General features: G+C 33.6%; 1 protein-coding gene and 1 non-coding gene across 4 annotated transcripts in view; one reads left to right on the forward strand and one right to left on the reverse strand.

Annotated features, from left to right (window-relative positions):
- The window catches only part of Prkci (protein kinase C iota), a 76746-nt gene that overhangs the window by 29535 nt on the left and 21622 nt on the right, over positions 1-25589 (forward strand). For all 3 annotated transcript variants that reach the window (XM_047564276.1, XM_047564277.1, XM_047564278.1), the window contains 8 exons: positions 2571-2656; positions 4704-4844; positions 7235-7289; positions 8154-8212; positions 13769-13945; positions 14373-14470; positions 15106-15192; positions 16420-16555. In XM_047564276.1, coding sequence (XP_047420232.1) covers positions 2571-2656; positions 4704-4844; positions 7235-7289; positions 8154-8212; positions 13769-13945; positions 14373-14470; positions 15106-15192; positions 16420-16555 — 839 coding nt within the window. The remainder of the gene's footprint in view (positions 1-2570; positions 2657-4703; positions 4845-7234; positions 7290-8153; positions 8213-13768; positions 13946-14372; positions 14471-15105; positions 15193-16419; positions 16556-25589) is intronic.
- Trnav-cac (transfer RNA valine (anticodon CAC)) lies at positions 3624-3696 on the reverse strand. The gene has a single exon. It is a non-coding gene; the product is annotated as a tRNA-Val (tRNA).

A 25589-nucleotide genomic window follows, 5' to 3' on the forward strand; every position in this document is an offset into this window, starting at 1 on the left:
TATCAAGTTCTAAACTTCTAATTGTGTGACAACTCATGCTCTTTAGCAAAAAGGGAAAATTGAAAAATTATTGGTGTTTATAAATGGGGTTAAATGGGAGCCACATACTGTATAAGAAGATGGGGAAATAAAACAAATAGGTGGAACCTTGATGCAGTAAAATGCAAGTTTGGATTTAACTAGGAATATTTCTGTAGGGTTCTAGGTGCAAAACGGTTAAAGCTACATACGCCACCTTCACACAACTGTATTTCTTTGTCTGGAGCTGTAATTTTGAAATACTTGTTGCCATTTTAGTAGATCTTCCTGATTTTAGAGTCCTGTTGTCATCCAAGTCTATAAGTCTGTAGCAGATAAAATATATAATTTCCCAGCTTTTCGTTATACTTCATACTTTCCATCTTTAAATTTACTAGTGGAGATTTTGACACCACCTCTCCTCCAGTAAAATATATGTTACTAACCTAGGGCATGGAAGAAAATTGATAATCTTTAATGAGGTCTCTTGGCCCTTTTAATTCTCAGACAACATTAAAATGCTTAAGGTACATCACAGTAGTTCATAAAAACTTCTGAAACAGGATGTTCTTTTAGATTAAAATATTATTAACAGAAATGTTCTGCTTTGGCTATTGCTAGCAATATAATTAAAGCAAATGCATCTATATTTAAGGTTATGATGTTATCTGAAGATTTCCAATTCAGAGTATTACAACTGGTCTTTTCTATTTTAATGTGGAATAGTGAACTCAGTGCTACATTTGCTTTAAAATATGAATTTAGACCCAGTGGCTCAGGAGGCTGAGACAGGAGGATCACAAGTTCAAAGGCAGCCTCAGCAACTTAGTGAGGCTCTAAGCAAACTTAGTGAGATGCTGTCTCAAAATAAATAAAAAAGGATTCGGGATGTTGCTTAGTGGTTAAGTGCCTCTGGGTTCAATCCCTAGTACCAAATAATACAAATAATTTTAAAAAAGAATGCTGAAACCTAATGTAATCTTTCCATAGTATTAATTATCAAAATGGAATGTTATTGTTCATGACTAATAGTCAATATATGTAATAGTGATAGCCTTAACCAAAATTCCAAGGTGGCCTGAATTAGATCTTGTAGAACTTTTTTCTCTTAAATGTGTTTAAGAAAACATTAATATATGGACTGGGGTCATAGCTCAATGGTAGAGCACTTGCCTTGCATGTGTGAGGCTCTGGATTAAATTGTCAGCACCACATATAAATAAATAAAAATAAATGTCCACTGACAATTAAAAAATATTAAAATTTTAAAAAGAAAAGCATTAACATAAAACTGTTGGATAAAAGGTTGTTAGAGATACTCTTGTGGTTACAAAATATCAAATTGCTTATATAAAGTACAGAGTACTCTAGTTTCTCTTCAGATTGTGTAAATCTTTCACCTTTTCACAAAACAAAATGTACCATTACAATGAAGAGATCTGTAGTCACTACATTTAATAGTGACTAAATATCAGCAGTGGGAGCCTACATTCTGACATCTGTGTGCCTCTTGATGTACTGTCATAAGAAAAACACATCATCTATATGTTGTTATTCTTTTGCCAAAAGTATTTAATACTGACTCATGAGGAAACAGACAAACCCGGAATATAAAACATAAGACAACGGCCTGAAACTCAAAAAAAAAGTCAACATCTGAAAATACTAAAAACCATAAGACAGAATGAATGTTTTAGAATAAGAAATTAAGAAAAAAAATGAAATGCCTGAATCCTGTTTGGATCCTAAATAGAAAGAGTTTTAAAAGACACTTTGGAAGCAATTAGGAAATTTTTGTATATGAACTCGATGTTGGGTGATACTGGATTAATGTTAATTTTCTAAAACATAGGAAAGATATTGTGGTTACAAGTAATTAAGGAGACTGTCCTTTATCTCAGGCAGTGAATAGTTAGTTATTTAAGTGTATTTAAGCTTTATGATGTCTGCATCTATACTTCCAAATGATTGGGGGTAGGGGATAAATATGTCTTTATAGAGGAAAGCAAATATGACCTAACATTAATAATTGGTAAAGCTAGGTGAAGGATTCAGGATTTATCTTTCAACTTTCTGTAGGCTTAAATTTTTTCAAAACACAAAAGTTTGGGCTGGGCACAGTGGCACATGCCTGTAATCCCAGAAACTCTGGAACCTGAGGGAAGAGGATCACAAGTTCAAAACCAACCCCAGCAATTTATTGAGGCCTTAAGCAATTTAGCAAGACCCTGTCTCAAAAAATATAAAGGGCTGTGGATGTGGTTCACTGGTTAAGCACCTGTGGGTTCAATCTGCAGTACCAAAAAAGAAAAAAAGCTTGGGGTACATTTTTAAAAGAAAAACAATAGTAATAATTGCAATATTTACACTGCCTGGTCTTTATTTTCATTTAGTTTTGAAGAATTTGTTTTACTTTTTCAGTTAATGGTTTTTATCAGTATATATTTTTTTCCTGCAGTGAATATCAGGAAAAAAAAAATCACAGACTTATAAAATGATTTTTACTCATACTTACTCTTTTTTTCTTTTCTTCACTTTTACTCTGTTGTCAGAATCCATCTATCGCAGAGGTGCCCGTCGCTGGAGAAAGCTTTATTGTGCAAATGGCCACACTTTTCAAGCTAAACGTTTCAACAGGGTAAATTTAGTTTGTTGAATATTGATAATTTGAGACATCTGTTGTTGTTTTTTTCCTATGAAAGAAAGTTATTTTGTCCCTAAATCTTATTATTCCCTTTTGAAGAGGTAGCAGAGCCTTACATTCCCAGTTTACCTGAGGTAGTATGCCTGTGTGTTTAAAAGCATTTCCTTTCTTACTTTTTCTTTTTTAGTATTGAGGGTTGAACTCAGGGCTTTTGCATGCTAGGCAAACATTCTGCTACTGATCTAAAACGCTCTGTCCCTTTCATTCTGTTTTTTTTTTTTCCCCCTTTCACTCTTAAAAATGCTCCAGATTAGTTAATTAATTATATGGTTACCCTAGCTATAAGAAATTTGCATTTTAAAACAAAACAAAACAAAACAAAATGTTATTAAAGACAGCCCAGAAAATCAGCATGGTTTGTTCTGCAAACCATTTAATGTTGTAATTTAATTTTCACTGTTTAGAAAATAAATAGCAAATGTTTACCTAGCTTTTATTCTATATAGGAAGTTTTAAAAAAATTTTTATTATTGTTCCCCACATTTTTTATTGGTGAATTATAGTTGCACATAATGATGGAATTTGTTGTCACATATTTATACATGCATACAATATAACAATATAATTGACCAATATCACTCCCTAGCACTTGCCCCACCCTCCCAACCTTCCACCCCTAGGTCCCTTTCCTCTACTGATCTCCCTTTGATTTTCATGAGAGCCACCCCTTCCTTTCTTTTCCTTTTTCCTCTCTAGCTTCTAAATGTGAGAGAAAACATATATCATCCCTTTATCTTGAGTTTGACTTATTTCACTTAATATAATGATCTCTAGTTCCATTTGTTTTCCTACAAATTACATAATTTCATTACTTTATGGCTGAATAATACTCCATTGTATGTATATACCACATTAACTTTATCCATTTATTGTTGATGGACACTAAGGTGGTTCTGTTGTTTGGTGGTGCTGGGGATTGAACCCAGGGCCTTGTGCATGTGAGGCAAGCACTCTACCAACTGAGCTATATCCCCAACCCAAGACCGTATTTTTGACTTCTTTGTAAATACAAATTTGTGGACTTCATTTCCATTCTAAAATTAATGTTATGTCCTAAATTCATTAATGTAAATAGAAGCAACCACCTGGGATCCCAGTACTCATCTTCCCAATATCACTGTATTAAAAATTGCTTTAACAAATGAAAAGTCATTTCAGGTATTGCTGTTTAAGAACACAAAGCTGGACTGGGATTGTGGCTCAGTGGTAGAGTGCTTGCCTAGCACATATGAGGCACTGGGTTCAATTCTTAGCACCATAAAAAAAATAAATAAAAAGAAAGATATCATGTGCATCTACAATTAAATGTATTTAAAAAAGAAAAGAAAATGCAAGGCTATGCGCCACAGTGGTGCATGCCTTATAACCTGGCAACTAGGGAGGCTGAGGCAGGAAGATGGCAAGTTTGAGACTAGCCTCAGCAACTTAGCAAGACTCTGTTTCAAAATTAAAATAGATAGATAGATAAAAAAAGGTCTGGGGATGTATCTCAGTGGTAGAGTACACCTGGGTGTAATCCTCAGTGGTGGAGAGGGGAAGCAGGGCTATAGCCCTGTGTGGTGGCTCACCTGTAATCCCAGCTACATGGACTGGAGGCTGAAGGATTATAAAATTTGAGGCCAAAGCAGGACTTTAATTTGAAAAGTCGTATGTTTTTCAAGTTTAATTCATTGTTTTTGCTTTCATTACTGTGAACTTAATTATAGAAAATTTTTGACCTTAATAACAGCAGCATTTCACTATGTCCTTAAAACAAGCTCCCTTTCCTTTTTGTCTTTTCACTGACCTTCATAGCTTTTGAAAAATTAGGTATAAGGAAATTTTGTTTTATTTTTCTATGTGCTTGCAATTGATACCATGATAAAGGAAATTGAGTTGCAGAAGAAAGCCACTTACTTTCACTATTTTGTGAGAAAAGTCTTGGAGATGATTATAACCTTTTTTTTTTTTTTTTTGGTTGTTAATAAAATACTCTTTGCAGCGTGCTCACTGTGCCATCTGCACAGACCGAATATGGGGACTTGGACGCCAAGGATATAAGTGTATCAACTGCAAACTCTTGGTTCATAAGAAGTGCCACAAACTAGTCACAATCGAATGTGGGCGACATTCTTTGCCACCGGTAAGACACGGTTTTTTTTTTTTTTTTTTTTTTTTAATGTAGCATGCTTGATAACATTACTAAAACAAGGTTAAAATAGGGAGACATTAAGGGAACATCTCAAAAAATTGTAGTATGATTAGGAACACTTTACATTCCACTGGATATATTGTAAACTTTGTAACTTTTCAGATACCTACGATAATTTTTTATTTGTAGGATGTAGTTTTCCTCTTTTTGTCCTATAAAATCCTCTGGTTAAGATATAGGAGGAACTATTTAAGAAATGTTTTTTTTTTTTCTTCTTTAATCTAAATTCTTTACTTTATAGCTCCCATTATTCTATCATCTATCCTAAGCAGAGACCAGTTAAGAATAGTTAGGAGTATCAAGTTTGCTATTTAAAGTGTGAGATTACTGGGTAGAAAAGCATTTAAAATTTTGATTTTTCTCTTCATATTTTAACTATGTAATTAAGGCATACTTAGAAAAATTAGAGAATACAGGTGAATACAGCAAAAATTAGTTAAAAATTATTATAAATTCTATCATCTAAAGGTGGTTGTCTTTTGATCTATAGTTTTCCATAACTTCTCTTATGCAAATTATTTACATGAGCATTTTAAATTTTTATATATGAAAAAATATAAACATATGAGAATGGGTGAAATACAATGAGATAGGTGGATGAACCAGTCCCCCCAGCTTCAACAGTTAAAGTTTATGACTAATCTTATTTTCTTCTATTTCCCCCCTCAATAAACCTCCCCTCACCAAACTGCCCCTCACCCTATGTTATTTTGAAACTTATTTCAGTGTATACTTCTAAAAGATAAGGATTCTTTTAAATATCTGACTTAAAAAACCCAAATTTCTTATATCAAATATCCATCCAAACAATGCCCATAATTTCAGTTGTCCCATTTATTGTCATAATTTTTTTTGTTTTCATGAAGAATCAGGATCTAAATTGTAATTGATTGATCTCTTAGATATTTTTAAATTTACTTGTTCCTCCCCTCACCTTTTTTCCTTGTAATTTTATTGTAGAAGACTTGTATTCATTCATCAGAAGGTGGGTGTATTGAGTGTATCTCTCTCTCTAACATACCTTTTAACAAAAGTGAGGTCATACGCACCCTATTTTTTAACCTATTTTTCTCACTGAACAATACAATTTGGTCATCTTTTTATGTTTGTTTATAGCTAGCCTCATCATTCTTACCATAGTAATTTGTTACATGCCTCTACCATAATTTATTTAACCTGTGGTTGATTATAATTTATTTCCCTGTGGTTGAACATTTGGGTTGTTTTCTAAGTTTTCCTATAAAGAAAATCATGATGAACTGCTTGATAAATCTTATTTCCTTAAAGATCCAGCAGTAGAATTACTAAGTTAAAAGAAATGTGTTTTTAAGAGGATTAGGATATATCTTTCTAAATTGTACTCTACAATGATTATATCATATTTATTCATAGGCCTTCTTTGTCATTTGTGAAAGTAGGATATTATTGCTGATTCTTTGGTATTGGAATTATGTAGTGAGTTCATATAAATTTAGGAATGGGTTTAAAGTTAAGGGGGAAAATTAAATTTTAAGGAAAATCAGAAGGCTAAATATTATAAACATAACTTACCCTGGTTCCTGTTGATATTCTTGAGTATTTCTAGGTGATAGAAGGACTTGGGTGTTCATACATGTAGAAGAAAGGGGTAAAGTTATTGATGCTTTAGGATAGAGGTTGAATTCCTTTAAAAATCCACACACTTATTTCTGAGCCTATCATTAAGCTGCCTTAAAATTATAATTATATATCTAATGTTGTTCCTAAAGTTGATTTTTCCTGCATTAAATTTGGATTTAAGGTTAACAAATTAGTAACAACTTTGATTTGAATTGGCATTGCTCCTGAGATTATTTGCAAATGGTTGGTTAAGTCAATTTCTAGAGGTATTTCTTTTCCTTTTTTGGGCCATGGACACCTTTGAGAATATTCAGAAAAATGGGAAACCTATAAAATAAAACATACTTTTTTAAAGGGTCTACAAAAACCCTAAAATCTATCTCTGGACCTCAGCAAAGAACTCATATTCTAGTGATATTTTGTCAAAGACTTAAAGTGGAATTCAAAGGAAGAAAAGAAACAAATCAGAGTGCATAGGAGTTTAATTTCTAATCAATGGTCTAAAATTAGTTTTCTTTTTTTGTAAAATGTGACAAACATTACCTCATTCACAGGAATGTTGTATGGTTTCATAAAACACAATAATAACAACTCTTACCTAAGGTTTATTCTTTTAAATTTTAAATTTTAATATTCCTCATTGAAAAAATGTTTCTTAATTTATAGAGGTATTGGGATTTAAAAAAAAAATTCACAAAGTGTGTCTTTGGAATTGTTTATAGGAACCAATGATGCCAATGGATCAGTCCTCCATGCATTCAGACCATGCACAGACAGGTAAGAATGAGTCTGGCGTGAACCATTTTTCATGAACAAGGTAGCCTTTAAAGACTTCTCCCTAAGCTTGAAAACATTAATTCTTTCCTGGCAATAGTAGATAAGCTTATTTTGTGGTGGTAAGTTTAGTCATAATATTTAATACACACATTTGGCACTTTAGACAGACATTTATGTAAACTCTTAAGAAATAACTTATTTTTCTAATTCAGATGCATTTCTTTTGAAACCCCTTTACATTCAGCAAACCTAATTTGTTTTTCATAATTAAAAAATTCAAAGCAAATTTTGTGGGCCATTTTGCCTGTGTTCAGGTGACCTATTTTTATTCCAAGCCTTGTTAGCAGAGGTAGAAATTATGTAAAATATATAGAGATGCATTGTAGGAAATCTAAAACTGTCACGTGAGTAAAAATGTTAAATTAGAACAAAACCCTAAGCACAGATCTGGGAAATCTGGAGAGCAATTAAAGGGGATAGAACAGCATGATCTGCTCCTCACTCAATTAAAAAAAAAAAGACAAGATGGGAGTTTTTCTGGAAAGACAGTGCAATCTCTTACTCATGAAGCTGGAAAAGCCTGAAGCTATGAAATGCAGGCCCTTTTTTCCCCCTGTTGCTTTAAGGAGCAGAAGTCTACGAGGTTGGTGCTTTCTCTCTTTACCTAAAGATTAGGATTTGACACTTAAGTTTATATGTAATGTGCTACTAGTAGGACAAGTATTCAGATTCAAGTGATAAAAACTTACTCAGAAGTAAAAACTCAAAAAGTAAAAACTCAACATCATTCAAAGAAAAATTTTATGTCGAAGTCCTTTAATGGGTTGTTTTCCTTCTTTTTAATTTTTGGGTTTGGATTTTTAGTAATTCCATATAATCCTTCAAGTCATGAGAGTTTGGACCAAGTTGGTGAGGAAAAGGAGGTAAGATAATTTGTCATATTGCATATATACTATTTCAATAGTTTTTAAATAAGATACAACAGTTTGAAATGTGACACATTGGCTTAGGTTTTAGATCATAGTGATAAAAGACAATGGTTTTTAATGACTCGAGAATTTTGTTCTGTTTAATTTGGTAATTAAATTAATTTAAATTAGGAAATAGTTTGGGAAACATTTTCATTTTAAGATAATCTAAAAATTACAGTATATTTAAGAATGGTATTTAGAATACCTGGTAATATTAGAATTTTAGATTCTTCAAGTTTGTGAACTAATTGCTTATTTAAAGTACAATTAAAATGTCTTTACTTCCATTATTTTCTATTAATTAAGCATTTTATCACTTTTAAAATCAGAACAAACCCTAATTTAATTTTGTGTGTGTGTGTGTGTGCGTGTGTGTGTGTGTGTGCGCGTGTGCACGCGCGTTAGGGGCACTCAACCATTGAGCCATAGCCCTAATGCTTTTTTGTTTGTTTAATTTTTTTTAGATACAGGGTCTCACTAAGTTGGTTAGGGTCTTGCTAAGTTGCTGAGGCTGGCTCTGAGCTTGTGATCCTCCTGCCTCAGCCTCCTGAGCCATTGGGATTACAAGTGTGCACCACTGCACCCAGCTAACCTGAAATATTTAAAATGGTAACCATTTACCTTTCTTAAAGTGTATAGTGAAAAACATCATGGCTCACCCCTTCTACTCCCAGTTTGACTTCTTAGAGTCATCACTTTTTAGCCATTTAATGTTTTATTTTGTTTTTTCCCCCATTTAATGTTTATATCTCTGGTTTTTTTTTGGTTTTTCAAGTTAATGTATTTCTGGCCATGAAAGATTTAGTTCACACTCCCTCCTCCTTTCCCCTTCTTTTCCAGTGTTTGATAGGTATATTATATTTTGCTTTTCTCTTGGTTATCTTTTGAAAAACCCAGCTTTGCTGAATGATGGCATTCCTCATGCCCATAATCCAACAAGTTGGGAGACTGAGTCAGAAGGATTGATTACAAGTTCCTGAGAAACTTAGTGAAATCCTGCCTCAAAATAAAATTTTTAAGTAAGGACTGATGGGGAATGATATTGTTATATTGTTTGCATGTACAGATATGTAACAATAAATCCCATTATATAAACCTATAATGCATCAATAAAAAGAGTTGAGGAAGAAAGGGCTGGGGTTGGAACTCAGTTGCAGAGCACTTGCCTAGGATGTGTGAAGCCCATTGGTCAATCTCCAGTACCACAGCCAATCAGTCAATAAAACCTAACTTTTTATTATGGAAAATTTCAAACATAAAGTTGACAGGATAGTATAGCAGAGCCCCTGTATCCATTACCCAGTTGAAATAATTATAATTACACAGTTTTCTTGTCTACCTACCATTTTTTGGGTACATTATAATTATATGTAATAGAGGGATTCGTTTTACCATATTCATACATGATATAACAGTTTGACGAATTTCATTTCCCTGAACCTTACTTTCCCTCCTTTCCTCCCTAACTTTAATCCTCTTGCTGGACTTAACAGATCTTCCTTCTATTATTATTTTAATTAGTATAGCTTATTTATATCTATATATCTATAATATAATTTATTGTGGTATCTCTATACATGAACATAGCAAAATTTGGTATATTTCATTCCCCAGTGCTTCCCATACTTCCTCCTCTCCTCCATCCCTCCCTCTTGATCTCTTTCCTCTACTCTACTATACTTCTATTTTTGTGAGATTTCCATCTTTTTTTCTATACTATTCTCCCCCACCAAAACACACACACACTTTCTCTTTAGCTTCTGCATGTGAGAGAACAGAGTCAATCTTTGACTTTCTGAGTCTGACTTATATCATTTAGTACAGTGTTCTCCCATTTCCATTCATTTACTTTCAGGTGACATAATTTCATTCTTCTTTATGGCAGAGTAAAACTCCATTGTGTGTGAATATATCTATACTCACACCACATTTTCTTCTTTCATTCATCTGTTGACAGGCACTTAGACTGATTTCATTACTTGGCTATTGTGAATTTGTTCTTAAAAACATTGATATGTGTGTATCACCATAGTGTGCTGATTTTAGATCTTTTGGATAAATACCAAGGAGTGGGATAGCTGGGTCATATGGCGATTCCATTCCTAGTTTTTGAGGAATATCCATACTGCTTTCCAAAGTGGTTGTATTAATTTTTTAGTCCCATCAATATTGTGTAAGTTTACCTTTTTCCCCACATCCTCTCTAGCAATTATTTTTATTCATATTCTTGATGATTACCATTTTAACTGGAGCAATATAAAATCTCAGTATAATTTTGATTTGCATTTCTCTTAATTCCTCAGGATATTGAACATATTTTCATATATCTGTTGGCTATTTGTGTTTTTTCTTTTGAGAAATGTCTGTTTAGTTCATTTGCCCATTCATTAATTGGGTTAAGTATTTATTTATTTATTTTGGTGTTTTTGAGTTTCTTATATATTCTGAATATTAATCTCCTGTTAGAAAAGTAACTGGTAAAGATCTTTTTATTTTTGATGTCATCCTACTTGTTGATTCTTGGTTTTATTTCTTGAACTTCAGGAATTTTTTCAAGCAGTCATTGCTTACACTCACTTGTTGAAATATTTACCATGTTTTCTTCTATCAGTTGCAATGTTTCTGGTCTAATTCCTAGGTCTTTGATTCACTTTGAGTTGATTTTTGTGCAAGGTGAAAGATAGGGATCTACTTTCATTCTTTTATATATGAATATTCAGTTTTCCCAACACCATTTGTTAAAAGTCTCTTTTCTCCAACATATGCTTTGGGCATCTTTGTCAAGGATCAGATAACTGAATCTACACCTGTTTGTCTCTGTCTTCTATCCCAGTGGTCTTCATATCTGTTATTATGCCAGTACCATAGTGTTTGTGTTACTATAGCTCTGTAGTATAATTTGAGATTGATCTGCCCACTGTCTCTATTCCTATATTTTGAAGGAAATCAGTTGGTCACCTGTTTAATCTACTATCTTGGTTTCTTGTTCTATTTTAGTCAATATGTTGACTCCATTTTTAGCTAGCCATACTGTCTCTTCCAAATTTTCTTTTACTTACCTACTTACTTTTACATTGCCAAGGTTGTCAACACAAATAACAAAATCATCTACATTTCATTCACAAGTTGATTGAGTCAGTCAAAGGGAGAAATTCCTAATAATAAGGAGTAAATTTTCTGTTCTTCTGGTACGGTAAGTTGTCAAGGTTTTCTTTTATTTGGTCATTTGGTGCTTTTATATAATTTTTTGTTCCTTTTGAAAATCCTCACTGCTGCTGCTGTTGTTGTTACTATTATTATTATTATTATTTTGGTTTGGTTGCTTATTAAAGACTCATCTACCTTATATTTGTAATTTTTAATATCTTCTAAATAGTAGAACTAAATATAGCAGAATGCATAGATCATGTGAATTTGGCAGATATGTTTTCACAAGGTGAACACTTAACTATGTAATGATCACTTGGATCAAGAATGAGGGTCCACCAGCGTCCCAGACTAGTCCCATCTTCCCATCTTATGCCTTCTCCAGCCACTAGCACTCCCTTCTCCCCTAAAAGCAACCACCATCTTAACACCACACATCGATTTTGCCTTTTTGTTGTTTGGACTTAATGTAAATGGATTCATACAGCTTGTATTCTTTTAATTTGACTTCTTTCATATAGCATAATGTTCGACATGTAGCATACAGCAGTATTTCATTTGTTTTCACTGTTGGGTCAGTTTTTCAGTTCTGTTGATTTGCCCTCCTAGATTTTAAATATTATGATTTGCTGCTATGAACATTCTTTTAAGTGTGTTTTGGCACACATGTAAAAGCATTTCTGTTAGGTGTATAACTAATTGGGAAGTTGCTAGTTCATGTGCACACTCAACTTTAGTAGATAATGGCAACAGTTTTCTGTTTGTGTTATAGTTTCACCAACACTGTGTGAATTCCATTTGCTCTACATCCTTGTCAACACTTTGTATAGTCAGCCTCTTTAATTTTAGCCAATCTATTGAATGTGTAGTGGTGACATTATGATTTTTTTTTTTTACTTTATTCTTTTACTGGTTTGTCTACAGATTGCATCTTGCAATCTTATTAAAATTTAGTATAAATTATTAATAATACTTTTATCATTTTCCAGAAAATACAGTGACCTTAGCAGGCTTCTAATTAATTTCTTTTCCTTTCCTGCCTTTGGTGCTATTTTTGCATATTTTAAAATTCTGTGTATATGTGTTAATGTTTTAAACTATTGATCCTTAGATTAGATTTGCCCACATTTTACTTTTTGTTCTCTTCTTCTTTTGTCTCTGGTTTTCCCTCTGACATATTTTTTCTTCTTGAAGAACTCAATTTAGTATTTCCTTGTAAGCCTACTGGTGATGAATTTAGTAGTTTTTGTCTGAAACTGTTATTTCACTTTGTTTTTGAGGACTGTTGTTGTAGGATATGGAATTCTAGGTTAGTTGTTACCTTCCGTAGGCCCTTTGAAGGTGTCATTCCACTGTTATCTGGCTTCTCCTATTTCATGCAGTCTTTCATTATTGTGCCTGAAAGAACTGTGCTTTTTTTTTTCCCATTTGATTTTTTTATAGTTTGCAGTTAAACATATTGAAGTCTGTGCCTTATTTTCTTACAATTCTCTTCTTTCTTAACCTGCCCTAATCTGATTTCATTCCTCTTTATTCATTTTATTACCAAACCAGATTATTAGTATTGTTTCTGAATTTTCACATATGACTGGGTCTTTCATTAGCTGAATTGCCTTTTTCTTATTTCCTGCCTATATCATCTAAAAATGCCTCTAAATGTGTCTTCCAGTTACCTTAAATCTCATATATCAAGCTTATAGCATATTCTTTCATTCTCATATTCCCTTGCAACCCCCAAAGTCAAGGTGAAGACTCAAAATATTATCCTAACAACTGTCAGTCTGACCTATCCACATACTTTATTTTTCCTATCAGTGATACCTCCAATACCTCAGTCACAAAAGTTAGTGTCTGTTTTTATCCATGCATTTCCATTACCCTCATACCTGAAAGTTAACAGGAACCAGGTCTTCTTAAACCTTCTTGAACACATCTTAGATTTCAGCTCCCTTCTGTTCTTTTTACCAATCCCATTACTTTAACTCAGACTCATCCAACCTCCTTTATATTATATGGTTTGTAATAATGTAAGAAAAGAATTAAGACCTTAACATGTTTATGTTAAGGAAATATTTTAAAATCATTATAACAAGATATTAGAAATATAAGTTACTGCTGGATGCATTGGTACACACCTCTAATCCCAGCAACTCAGGAGGCTGAGGCAGGAGGATTGCAAGGTCAAGGTCAGTCTGAGCAACTTAGTGAGACCTTGTTTTAAGATAAATAAAAAGGGCTGGGGATTTATCTCAGTGGTAAAGCACCCCAATATCTAAATAAATAAATAAAGGAATGAATGAATGTATGTTACAGTTTAGTGTACTTTCAGGTGTAAGTGTTTGATATGAATGTTCTCAACAGGCAATGAACACCAGGGAAAGTGGCAAAGCTTCATCCAGTTTAGGTCTTCAGGATTTTGATTTACTCCGGGTAATAGGAAGAGGAAGTTATGCCAAAGTACTGTTGGTTCGATTAAAAAAAACAGATCGTATTTATGCAATGAAAGTTGTGAAAAAAGAGCTTGTCAATGATGATGAGGTAAGCACAGTGGAGTTCTACTTCTAAGCTGTTAAACTCTCTTAAGTACTATATCAGAGAAAACCTCAATGTTCATGTTTTATTATTTTGCTCTACCTTTCTAAATATGTTTCAATCAGATTATGTAAGAGATCTTTAGTCTGATTACTGCTAGATTTTTATAAAATAAAAATCTAACGATATTATCAGGATATAATGGTTTGGCATTATAAAAGTTTTCTAAACCATTGCATAATACTGGAAGATTTACTAGTAGTGTTTTTCTCTTTGTTATATAAATTTTCTTCATGATTATCAGTGGCTTTGATATTTATTTATCCATGTTAGTTTACAGTTGAATTTGTGATACTTGTAAAGAACAGATTTATTGTTAGTTTTGATTATTTCATTTCAGTTTGACGTAGATTTCTTTCACATTTTAATGTAGGATATTGATTGGGTACAGACAGAGAAGCATGTTTTTGAGCAGGCATCCAATCATCCTTTTCTTGTTGGGCTGCACTCATGCTTTCAGACAGAAAGCAGGTAAGACTGAAAGAGAGTGGGATGAATCCTGGGCTTCATGCATGTTGGTGTATTACACCAACCAGAAAGAACCAGTCTGCTATAATTCATGAAGTAGAAGTCATGGAGAAGGAAAGAAAGGATTATGCTTACACCTTCCTGCTACTCATTAAATAAGTAGTGATATCATTTTGACATTGGTTTGGCATTAGGAAATGACCTGCTTTAGGTAAAAAAGGAAATAGCCATATCAGAATTATGGCAGTATAAATCCTACCTTTAAAATGTCCCCAGGACTCTAATTTTATGATGTAATGTTTCCTAGAGTTTAACTAGGTGTGAGGGGGAAATCCTAACTTTTTAACCTTAAGTGATAGGCAGAAGTGACTTATCTAGCAAAATGTTAAATTGGGTTGGGAGTGGATTCCAGATACTAAAATTTTAGTGTAGAAGTAGCAAGATAAAGAGTTATCATGTTGATTTACATTCTGATCTTTTGTACTCTGTTTACCCTTTGTTTCCACCAAATCTTTGGCATTTACTTTTAAAGGTTAAAACATAGAGAATGTTGTCTATATTGCAGTTAGTGTTTAAAATGTAAAGTTATACTACCATATTTTGAATTTTGGCTTCATCTAATCTCGCCTGTGTTTTAGGTTGTTCTTCGTTATAGAGTATGTAAATGGAGGAGATCTAATGTTTCATATGCAGCGACAAAGAAAACTTCCTGAAGAGCATGCTAGGTAAGTTTTTAAAATTTTGTTTTGAATTTGTTTCAGTACTACATGACTTTTCATGTGCAGTAGTTGAAAACAGTATGTAAATAATTTATTTTTTATGCTAAATCATGTTGTTGCTGAGTTAAAAGTTAATTTACTTAATTTTAAAGACGTATCATAACTTACTGTTTATTTTTGTTTGTTGGCCTTTTCAAATGGTCATTTTTCATAGCAAAGCCACAGATTATACTTTGAATTGTGCACATAGTTTTTGTTCCTTGTACCTTCAGCTGAACTTGGGGAAACTACCTGTGGTTTTTACTATATTAAGTTTTTACTATATTACTATATTATATTTCTGCTTCTATACCTACCATCTTTGCTTTTGTAGAAACTGAAACACAGAATAAGAGCTCAAATTCTCTGATCACAAAATTAAGTAGCTAGAAGGCATGTATTATGTTTCTTTAAAAATTATGATAATGTGCACAAAAGCACCGTAAACCAGCTTGGATGTTTCATTTTTATTATTTAGGCCAGAAGTTTTAGTTATCACCAGTGAGTTGGTGACAGTTTTCAAAAGTTTATTCTTTAATGTTAAATTTTATGGTTGTAAAATAGTTTCTTTTAATTTCTTTTCTGAAATCTTGGTATGGATTTTATGGTTTGAATAGTCAACTTAATATTTTTTCTATTCTATACCTGGCACTGGTTATTAGTCTTTTAGGGGAGGCCTTGATCCCTTAGAGAGACCGTGAAAACTATAGGAACTCACAAGTGTACATGTACACATACAACTTTGCCTGCAGTTGTAGGATTGTGGACTGCACAAAGTCCATCCAAGGACCCAGAGTAAGAACCTTTTTAAAATTTTTCAAATTAATAACATTATGAAAAATATGAGTTTAAGTTAGGCTAGAACTTTTATAATTGTGTTTTGGGTTCAGATATTTTAAAATGGGTATCTAATTTTTTTGTATTGGTTCCTAAAATACTAGGAGAAAAAAATTGCAGGTGGGAAAAGGAGTTAAATACCTTCCTGTAGAAAATTGCTACAATTCAAATTTTTGAATCACATGACTTATTTTTTAAAATCTTTTTATTTTATTTGTAAATAGACACAATACCTTTATTTTATTTATTTTTATGTGGTGCTGACGATTGAACCCAGTGTCTCACACATGCAGGGCAAGTGCTCTACCACTAAGCTACAATCCCAGCCCTCACATGACTTACTTTTATTTATTTTAGGTTTTATTCTGCAGAAATCAGTCTAGCCTTAAATTATCTTCATGAGCGAGGGATAATTTATAGAGACTTGAAATTGGACAATGTATTGCTGGACTCTGAAGGACACATTAAACTCACTGACTATGGCATGTGTAAGGTAAGAAAGATTTTCTAGTTATTAAAAGAAGTCTTCTGCAGCTCATAAAATTGTCTTGGTAAGATAACTGCATATTTAAAGATGGCAGAGATGATTGTAGCTTTCTTTGGGATACTGTTTAAAATTCTAGCACAAAGACAAATACGCTTTGCTCCTAATAATGTGCAAAATTCCATATCTTCTGTGTTATATGTGTTATAAGAGGAGTCAACTTCTGTTCATTATTTATAGATTTTTTCTGGAAATTTGGGACATTATTGAAGAAAATTTGGAAATAAAAATTATTTATAATCTCATTACTTCAGCATGACACTTACATATCCCCTCTCAATTTTTGCCATGTAGTAGGACTCTTAAATAATGGGTGTTCAGGATTTTCCCTGGAAGTCTTAACATTTTTATATTTAAGTTCTATCTGTCATCAAATAAAAATTTAGTTACTCTCAAAACATATCTTCTTTATTTCTTGTTTTTTGTGACAGTGTTTCATTTGAAAGTCTGATCTTTTTCCACAAAATATGCAGGACGCTATTTTATTTATTGAAGCAGCTGGTACAAAACTATCCTCACAAAGTTATAAATGTGTGCGTTGCATTCCCCATTCACCTAATGGTATACCAGGATCCAGAGATTTCTAAATGCCAGCATCACATGAGATAGTCTAATTGTATTGAAGATTTAATTTTATTATCTGTCCAGAATAAACTAGAAAATAAGATCTTCATGAACTGTCTTTGTAGCTGGGTATGGTAGTGCATACCTGTAATCCCAACTACTTGGGAAACTGAGGCAGGAGGATATCAAATGTCAGCCCAATCTGGGCAACATAGTGAGACTGTCTCAAAATAAAAGCCAAAACTGTTTTTGCTTTTATGGGTAATACTAAAAACCATTTTTCTTGTGATAATTCTTACAGTATTTTATGAATGTTCAATTATAAATAGAAAGTTTAGTAATTGGAACCCCTGTGTACCTTTCACTAATATATGTGATACCTTTTTGATCTTTGGTCCAATTTTTTTCTCCAGGGGATTTCCACCCCCCTATTTTCAAATAAAAGTGGCAGTAATAATGAAATCTTGGATTTCTTAAGAAAAATCAAACCCGAACAAAAAATATGAAGAATGTGAATTTTGTTACTAAGTCTGCAAATTAAAACTATGAGACCTATTTTTTCCTCGCAGATATTGGCCTGTGTTTATAAGAATTTAATGAAATGGGCATTCTCATAGATCAATGATGGGTCTATAAATTATCACAACCTTTGGGAGTGGGAGCATAACTCAGTGGTAAGGACCTGGGTTCAGTTCCCAACACCAGGGGAGAAAATTTATTGTAACTTTTTGGAAAAGCAGTTTGATGGGCTATATCAGGAATCTTAAAAATGTTCATGCTCTTTGATCCAATAAATACCTCTTGGGTATTTTGAGTAAATATTTTAGCACATAAAAAGTTTGTGATCAAAATTTTTACTTTAATTGATGATAGATATTTATTTGACCTTGTAAGTCAAATATTTATAACTTTATAAGTCATTATAAAGACAAAAATTTGAACATTATAAAAATGTTTATAACATTAAAGCCTTAAAGTACAGAGTTGTCGTATTTTATTATATAGCATCAAACACTGATTCTGTTTACTGTTCCATATTTTTTAAGTTATTATAATGGTTTTGCATTATGTAAACAATGAGAACATAATGTATTAGGGCAGACTGACTTCCTTCTCTCCCTTCCTTTCTTCCTTTTGTCTTTTGTTACTTTCATTGAAAAAAAATTTTTTTGTAAACAAATGGGCAACATGTTGTTTCTCTGTTTGTACATGGAGTAAAGGCATACCATTTGTGTAATCATAAATTTACAAAGGGTAATGTTGATTCATTCTGTTATTTTTTGCCTTCCCCGCCCACCCCTCCCACTCCTCTTTTCCCTCTATACAGTCCTTCCTTCATCCATTCTTGCCCCCCTCCATAACCCTAACCCTAACCCCCCACCCCCATTATGTGTCATCATCCGCTTATCAGCGAGATCATTCCTCCTTCGGTTTTTTGAGATTGGCTTATCTCACTTGGCATGATATTCTCCAATTTCATCCATTTGCCTGCAAATGCCATAATTTTATCATTCTTTATAGCTGAGTAATATTCCATTGTGTATATATATATACCACAGTTTCTTTATCCATTCATCAACTGAAGGACATCTAGGTTGGTTCCACAATCTGGCTATTGTGAATTGAGCAACTATGAACATTGATGTGGCTGTATCTCTGTAGTATGCTGATTTTAAGTCCTTTGGGTAAAGGCCAAGGAGTGGGACAGCTGGTCAAATGGTGGTTCCATTCCAAGCTTTCTGAGGAATTTCCATATGCTTTCTAGAGTGGCTGCACTAATTTGCAGCCCCACCAGCAATGTATGAGTGTACCTTTTTCCCCACATCCTCTCCAACACCTATTGTTGCTTGTGTTCTTGATAATCGCCATTCTAATTATGGTGAGATGGAATCTTAGGGTAGTTATGATTTGCATTTCTCTTATTACTAGAGATGGTGAACATTTTTTCATATATCTGTTGATTGCTTGTAGATCTTCTTCTGTGAAGCATCTGTTCATTTCCTTAGCCCATTTGTTGATTGGGTTATTTGTATTCTTCGTGTAGAGTTTTTTGAATTCTTTATATATTCTGGAAATTAGTGCTCTATCTGAAGTGTGAGTGGGAAAGATTTTTTCCCACTCTGTAGGCTCTCTCTTCACATTACTGGTAGTTTCCTTTGCTGAGAGAAAGCTATTTAGTTTGAATTGAACCCAGTTGTTGATTCTTGCTTTTATTTCTTGTGCTATGGGAGTCCTGTTAAGGAAGTCTGATCCTAAGCCAACAAGTTGAAGATTTGGACCTACTTTTTCTTCTATAGGATGCAGGGTCTCTGGTCTGATTCCAAGGTCCTTGATCCATTGTGAGTTGATTTTTGTGCAGGGTGAGAGATAGGGGTTTAATTTCATTCTGTTACATATGGATTTCCAGTTTTCCCAGCACCATTTGTTGAAGAGGCTATCTTTTCTCCATTGCATATTTTTGTCACCTTTGTCTAGTATGAGAAAATTGTATTTATTTGGGTTTGTGTCCGTGTCCTCTATTCTGTACCATTGATCTACCTGTCTATTTTGGTACCAATACCATGCTGTTTTTGTTACTATTGCTTTGTAGTAGAGTTGAAGTTCTGGTATCACGATACCCCCTGCTTCATTCTTCCTGCTAAGGATTGCTTTAGCTATTTGGGGTTTCTTATTCTTCCAGATGAATTTCATGATTGCTTGTTCTATTTCTGTAAGGTACGACATTGGGATTTCAATTGGAATTGCATTGAATCTGTATAGCACTTTTGGTAGTATGGCCATTTTGACAATATTAATTCTTCCTATCTAAGAACATGGGAGATATTTCCATCTTCTAAGATTTTCTTTAATTTCTTTCTTTAGTGTTCTGTAGTTCTCATTGTAGAGGTCTTTCACCTCTTTGGTTAGATTGATGCCCAAGTATTTCATTTTTATCGAGGCTATTGTGAATGGGGTAGTTTTCCTAACTTCTCTTTCTGAAGATTCATCACTTATGTACAAAAATGCATTGGATTTATGAGCATTGATCTTGTAACCTGCTACTTTACTGAATTCACTTATGAGTTCTAAAAGTTTTCTGGTGGAATTTTCTGGTTCCTCTAAATATATAATCATGTCATCAGTGAACAGGGATAGTTTGAGTTCTTCTTTTCCTATTCATATATCTTTAATTTCTTTGGTTTGTCTAATTGCTCTGGCTAGAGTTTCAAGGACGATGTTGAATAGAAGTGGTGAAAGAGGGCATCCCTGCCTTGTTCCAGTTTTTAGGGGGAATGCTTTCAGTTTTTCACCATTTAGAATGATATTGGCCATGGGCTTAGCATAGATGGCCTTTACAATGTTAAGGAATGTTCCCACTATCCCTATTTTTTCTAGTGTTTTGAGCATGAAGGGATGCTGTATTTTATCGAATGCTTTTTCTGCATCTATCGAAATAATCATGTGATTCTTAACTTTAAGTCTGTTGATATGGTGAATGACATTTATTGATTTCCAGATGTTGAACCAACCTTGCATCCCTGGGATAAAACCCACTTGATCGTGGTGCACTATCTTTTTAATATATTTTTGTATGCAATTTGCTAAAATTTTATTGAGAATTTTTGTGTCGATGTTCATTAAGGATATTGTTCTGAAATTTTCTTTCATCGATGTGTGTCTGTCTGGTTTAGGTATCAGGGTGATATTGGCTTCATAGAATAAGTTCGGGAGGGTTCCCTTCTCTTCTATTTCATGGAATACTTTGAGGAGTATTGGAATGAGCTCTTCTTTAAAGGTTTTGTAGAACTCGACTGAGAACCCATCTGGTCCCATACTTTTCTTTGTTGGTAGGGTTTTGATGACCTCTTCTATTTCATTGCTCGAAAATGATTTATTTAAGTTGTGTTTGTCCTCCTGGTTCAGTTTAGGTAATCCATATGTCTCTAGAAACTTGTTGATGTCTTCGAGGTTTTCTGTTTTGTTGGAGTATAGATTTTCAAAATAGCTTCTAATTATGTTTTGTATTTCAATCGTGTCTGTTGTGATATTTCCTTGTTCATTCTGAATTTTAGTAATTTGAGTTTTCTTTCTCTTTCTCTTTGTTAGTGTGGCTAAGGGTTTATCAATTTTGTTTATTTTTTCAAAGAACCAACTCTTTATTTTGTTAATTTTTTCTGTTATTTCTTTTGTTTCAATTTCGTTGATTTCAGTTCTGATTTTAACTATTTCCTGTTTTCTACTACTTTTGATGTTGGTCTGCTCTTCTTTTTCTAGGGCTTTGAGCTGTAGTGTTAATTCATTTATTTGTTGATTTTTTTCTTCTTTTGTTGAATGTGCTCCGTGAAATAAATCTTCCTCTAAGTACTACTTTCATAGTGTTCCAGAGATTTTGATATGATGTGTCTTTGTTCTCGTTTACTTCTAAGAATTTTTTTATTTCCCTCCTGATGTCTTCTGTTATCCATTCATCATATAATAGTGTAGTATTTAATCTCCAGGTATTGGAGAAGTGTCTGTTTCTTATTCTGTCATTTATTTCTAATTTCAATCCATTATGGTCTGATAGAATACAAGGTAGTATCTCTATCTTCTTTTATTTGCTAACAGTAGCTTTGTGGCATAAAATATGGTCTGTTTTAGAGAAGGATCCATGTGCTGCTGAGAAGAAAGTGTATTCGCTCTTGGTTGGATGGTATATTCTATATATGTCTGTTAAGTCTAAATTGTTGATTGTGTTATTGAGATCTATGGTTTCTTTATTCAATTTTTGTTTGGAAGATCTATCCAGTGGTGAGAGAGGTGTGTTAAAATCGCCTAGTATTATTGTGTTGTAGTCTGTTTGATTTCTGGAATTGAGAAGGATTTGTTTGACGTACATGGATGAGCCAATGTTCGGGGCATAGATATTTATGATTGTTATGTCTTGCTGATTTATGCTTCCCTTAGGCAGTATGTAATGTCCTTCTTTATCCCTTCTGACTAGTTTTGGCTTGAAGTCCACATTATCTGAAATGAGGATGGATACTGCAGCTTTTTTGCTGTGTCTGTGTGTACGGTATGTTTTTTCCCATCCTTTCACCTTTAGTCTGTGGGTATCTCTTTCTATGAGATGAGTCTCTTGCAGGCAGCAGATTGTTGGATTTTTCTTTATAATCCAGTCTTCCCAGTCTATGTCTTTTGATTGATGAGTTCAGACCATTAACATTCAGGGTTATTATTGTGATATGATTTGTATTCCCAGTCATTTGACTCATTTTTTTTTTTTTTTTTTGACATGATTTGGTTTCACCTTTATTTGGCTATTCCTTTAGGCTAATTCCTCCTGTTGCTGATTTGCATCGTTGTTTTTCATCTCTTCCTCATGGAATATTTTGCTGAGAATGTTCTGTAATGCCGGCTTTCTTTTTGTAAATTCTTTTAGCTTTTGTTTATTATGGAAGGATTTTATTTCATTGTCAAATCTGAAAGTAAGTTTTGCTGGGTATAAGATTCTTAGTTGGCTTCCGTTTTCTTTCAGGGCTTGGTAGGTAAATGTTGTTCCAGGCCCTTCTAGCTTTTAGAGTCTGGATTGAAAAATCTGCTGATAGCTGTATTGGTTTCCCCCGAATGTAATTTGATTCTTTTCTCTCGCAGCCTTTAAAATTCTGTCTTTATTTTGTATGTTAGGTATTTTCATAATAATGTGCCTTGGTGTAGGTCTGTTGTAATTTTGTATATTTGGAGTCCTATAAACCTCTTGTACCTGGTTTTCCATTTCATTCTTCAGATTTGGGAAATTTTCTGATACTATTTCATTGAATAGATTGTTCATTCCTTTGGTTTGTTTCTCTAAGCCTTCCTCAATCCCAATATTTCTTAAATTTGGCCTTTTCATGATATCCCATAATTCTTGTAGATTCTGTTCATGATTTCTTACCATCTTCTCTGTTTGGTCAATTTTGTTTTCAAGATTAAATATTTTGTCTTCAGTGTCTGAGGTTCTGTCTTCCAGGTGTTCTATCCTATTGGTTATGCTTTCTATGGAGTTTTTAACTTGGTTTATTGTTTCCTTCATTTCAAGGATTTGGTTTTTTTTTTTTTCAGTATCTCTAACTCTTTATTGAAATGATCTTTTGCTTCCATATTTGGTCTTTTAACTGTTGATTGATGCGATCATTTAATGCTTGCATTTGCTCTTTCATCTCCTTGTTTGCTTCCCTGATTGTTTTAATTATATACATTCTGAACTCCCTTTCTGACATTTCTTTTCCTGTGCTGTCATTGTGTTTTATGATATAGTATCTAGGTTTGTTTGGGACTTTTTCTTCCCTTGTTTTCATATTAGTCAGATTTCAGTGGGACTCTGAGATATTGCAGATTTCCTCTGTTGGCTTATAGTGTCCCTGTAGATTTCCAGTATATCACCTCCCAGCCTTCAGCAGCCTGAAGTTTTGGAGGAACTTGATAATGCAGTGCTTCCGAAGAAAGCTGCCCCTAACCCGCTACTGGGTCCAGGGCTGGGGGCTGGTTCTGTGTGGAAATCCCCTCACTGGGTGGGCCTGCTCCTAGGAGCTGGCTGTAGATCACGCCTGCCGCGGGAGGGAGCAGGGCTGTTTGGGGAAGATTATTGCTGCTCTGCCCTGCTCTGAGAAGCTGCCCCTGTTGGGGCCTGCCGCCTGGGCTGAGCTTCACCCGGTGGGAGAGACTCACCCCGCGACTCTAGGATGGTCTGAGTCTCTCAATACCTCTCCTTCTTGAATCCTGAGTTCTGGAACGACGGGAGATGCAGTCACCCTCTAGTCTGCCATCTTGGATCCCCCCCCAAATTTTTGTTGGTCATAAAATCTCATTCTTTACAAGGATCTTCAATCAAGGTAGTCAGGATCTTTGGTAAATCTCAGGGATCTTTATTTAGAACATTTTTAAGTTGGTTGACCTGCCTACCTCTATCTGCCTTTCCCACCTTCTACAAGAGCTGCTTAATTTTATTAGTAGGAAAAAATGAGTTAGGAATTTTTGTTCAGTGACTTTACTAACAATATTTTGTCTCTTGCTAGCACATTTACTCCTTTTTGATGTTAAAGTTCATGGGAAATGAACTCTCTCAAAATTTGGATACTTATGACTAGAGTCAGTACTTAAACTTACCTAAAGTCTAACCTCCTACAAATACTGAGTGAATGAATTTCTTTTGCTGGTAATAATTCCTAGATAAACTATAAATGTTAAATTTTTTTTCAGTTTCCTCAGAAATATTTTCTTTAGCTTTGATTAACTTATTTCTTCAGATGCTTTGGAGCACAGAGGATAGTGATTTAAAATTAATATCTTCAGATTTAATATTTGAAATATTTCATGAATATTAATTTTATTGAGTGAAAATTAGGCATTTATGAATTGATGTGCCTTATTTTTTTGTCAACAGGGAAAATATTAATAACATACATGTTGTCTTGTAGATAATTTAGCTAATAGACCTACATTCAGATATTTAGTAAATAAGTGCATAATTTTAGCATAGCTCTGTTACAAGTTAACAGACTATCTCTTGCCTCCTGACTGTTGTCCTGAAAGTGTGTCATTTATCATGATAATGTGTGACAAACCATTGTCAATAATATAAAACAACTTAAATCATACTCATGATTGTTAGTACATAAAACTAACATGACCAGGCACAGTGGTGCATGCCTGTAATCCCAGCGGCTTGAGAGGCTGAGGCAGGAGGACTATGAGTTCAAAGCCAGCCTCAGCAACTTAGCGAGGCCTTGAGCTACTTGGTAACCCCTGAGCAACTCGGCAAGACCCTGACTCTAGATAAAATATGAAAAGGGGCTGGGGTACTGAGTTTGTGGCTCAGTGTCAGAGTGCTTGCCTGTCATGTGTGAGGCACTTAGTACAATCCTCAGTACCATATATAAATAAAAGAATAAAATAAACAGCCATCAACATCTAAAATAAATATGTTTAAAAATATGTTAAAAAAAAAAAAGATGGGGACTGGGGATGTAGCGTAGTGGTTAAGTAAGCACCCCTGGGTTCAATCCCTGTACCAAAAAAATAAGTGGATAAATAACATGTATATTCCTATTAGAAATCATTTTTTAAAAATCCTTGGGATAACAATCTATTACTAAGTATTTCTTGTAGATATTTATAATAGTGTTATATATAGTAGAATAAAAAAAAATTTTTTTTAAGAAAAATAGGTACACCATGCCCAGAATATTTCTGGAGGGACACATAAGAAGCTCGTAGTAGTGGTTTTTTCTGAGAAACTAAAACTGAATGCATCAAGAACAGTTATGGGAGGACAGTTTGATTACTAGTGTTATTTTCCCCACCCCATTGTCAGTTTGCATTTTGTTACATGTGATCTAATAGGGAAAGGGTTAAATTCTAGTTATATATGTTTAGTTGAAGTTCATAATTATTAATAATAGAAAGTCTGTAATTACAT

Source organism: Sciurus carolinensis, chromosome 9 (genome assembly GCF_902686445.1).
Source record: "Sciurus carolinensis chromosome 9, mSciCar1.2, whole genome shotgun sequence".
Lineage (NCBI taxonomy): Eukaryota > Metazoa > Chordata > Mammalia > Rodentia > Sciuridae > Sciurus > Sciurus carolinensis.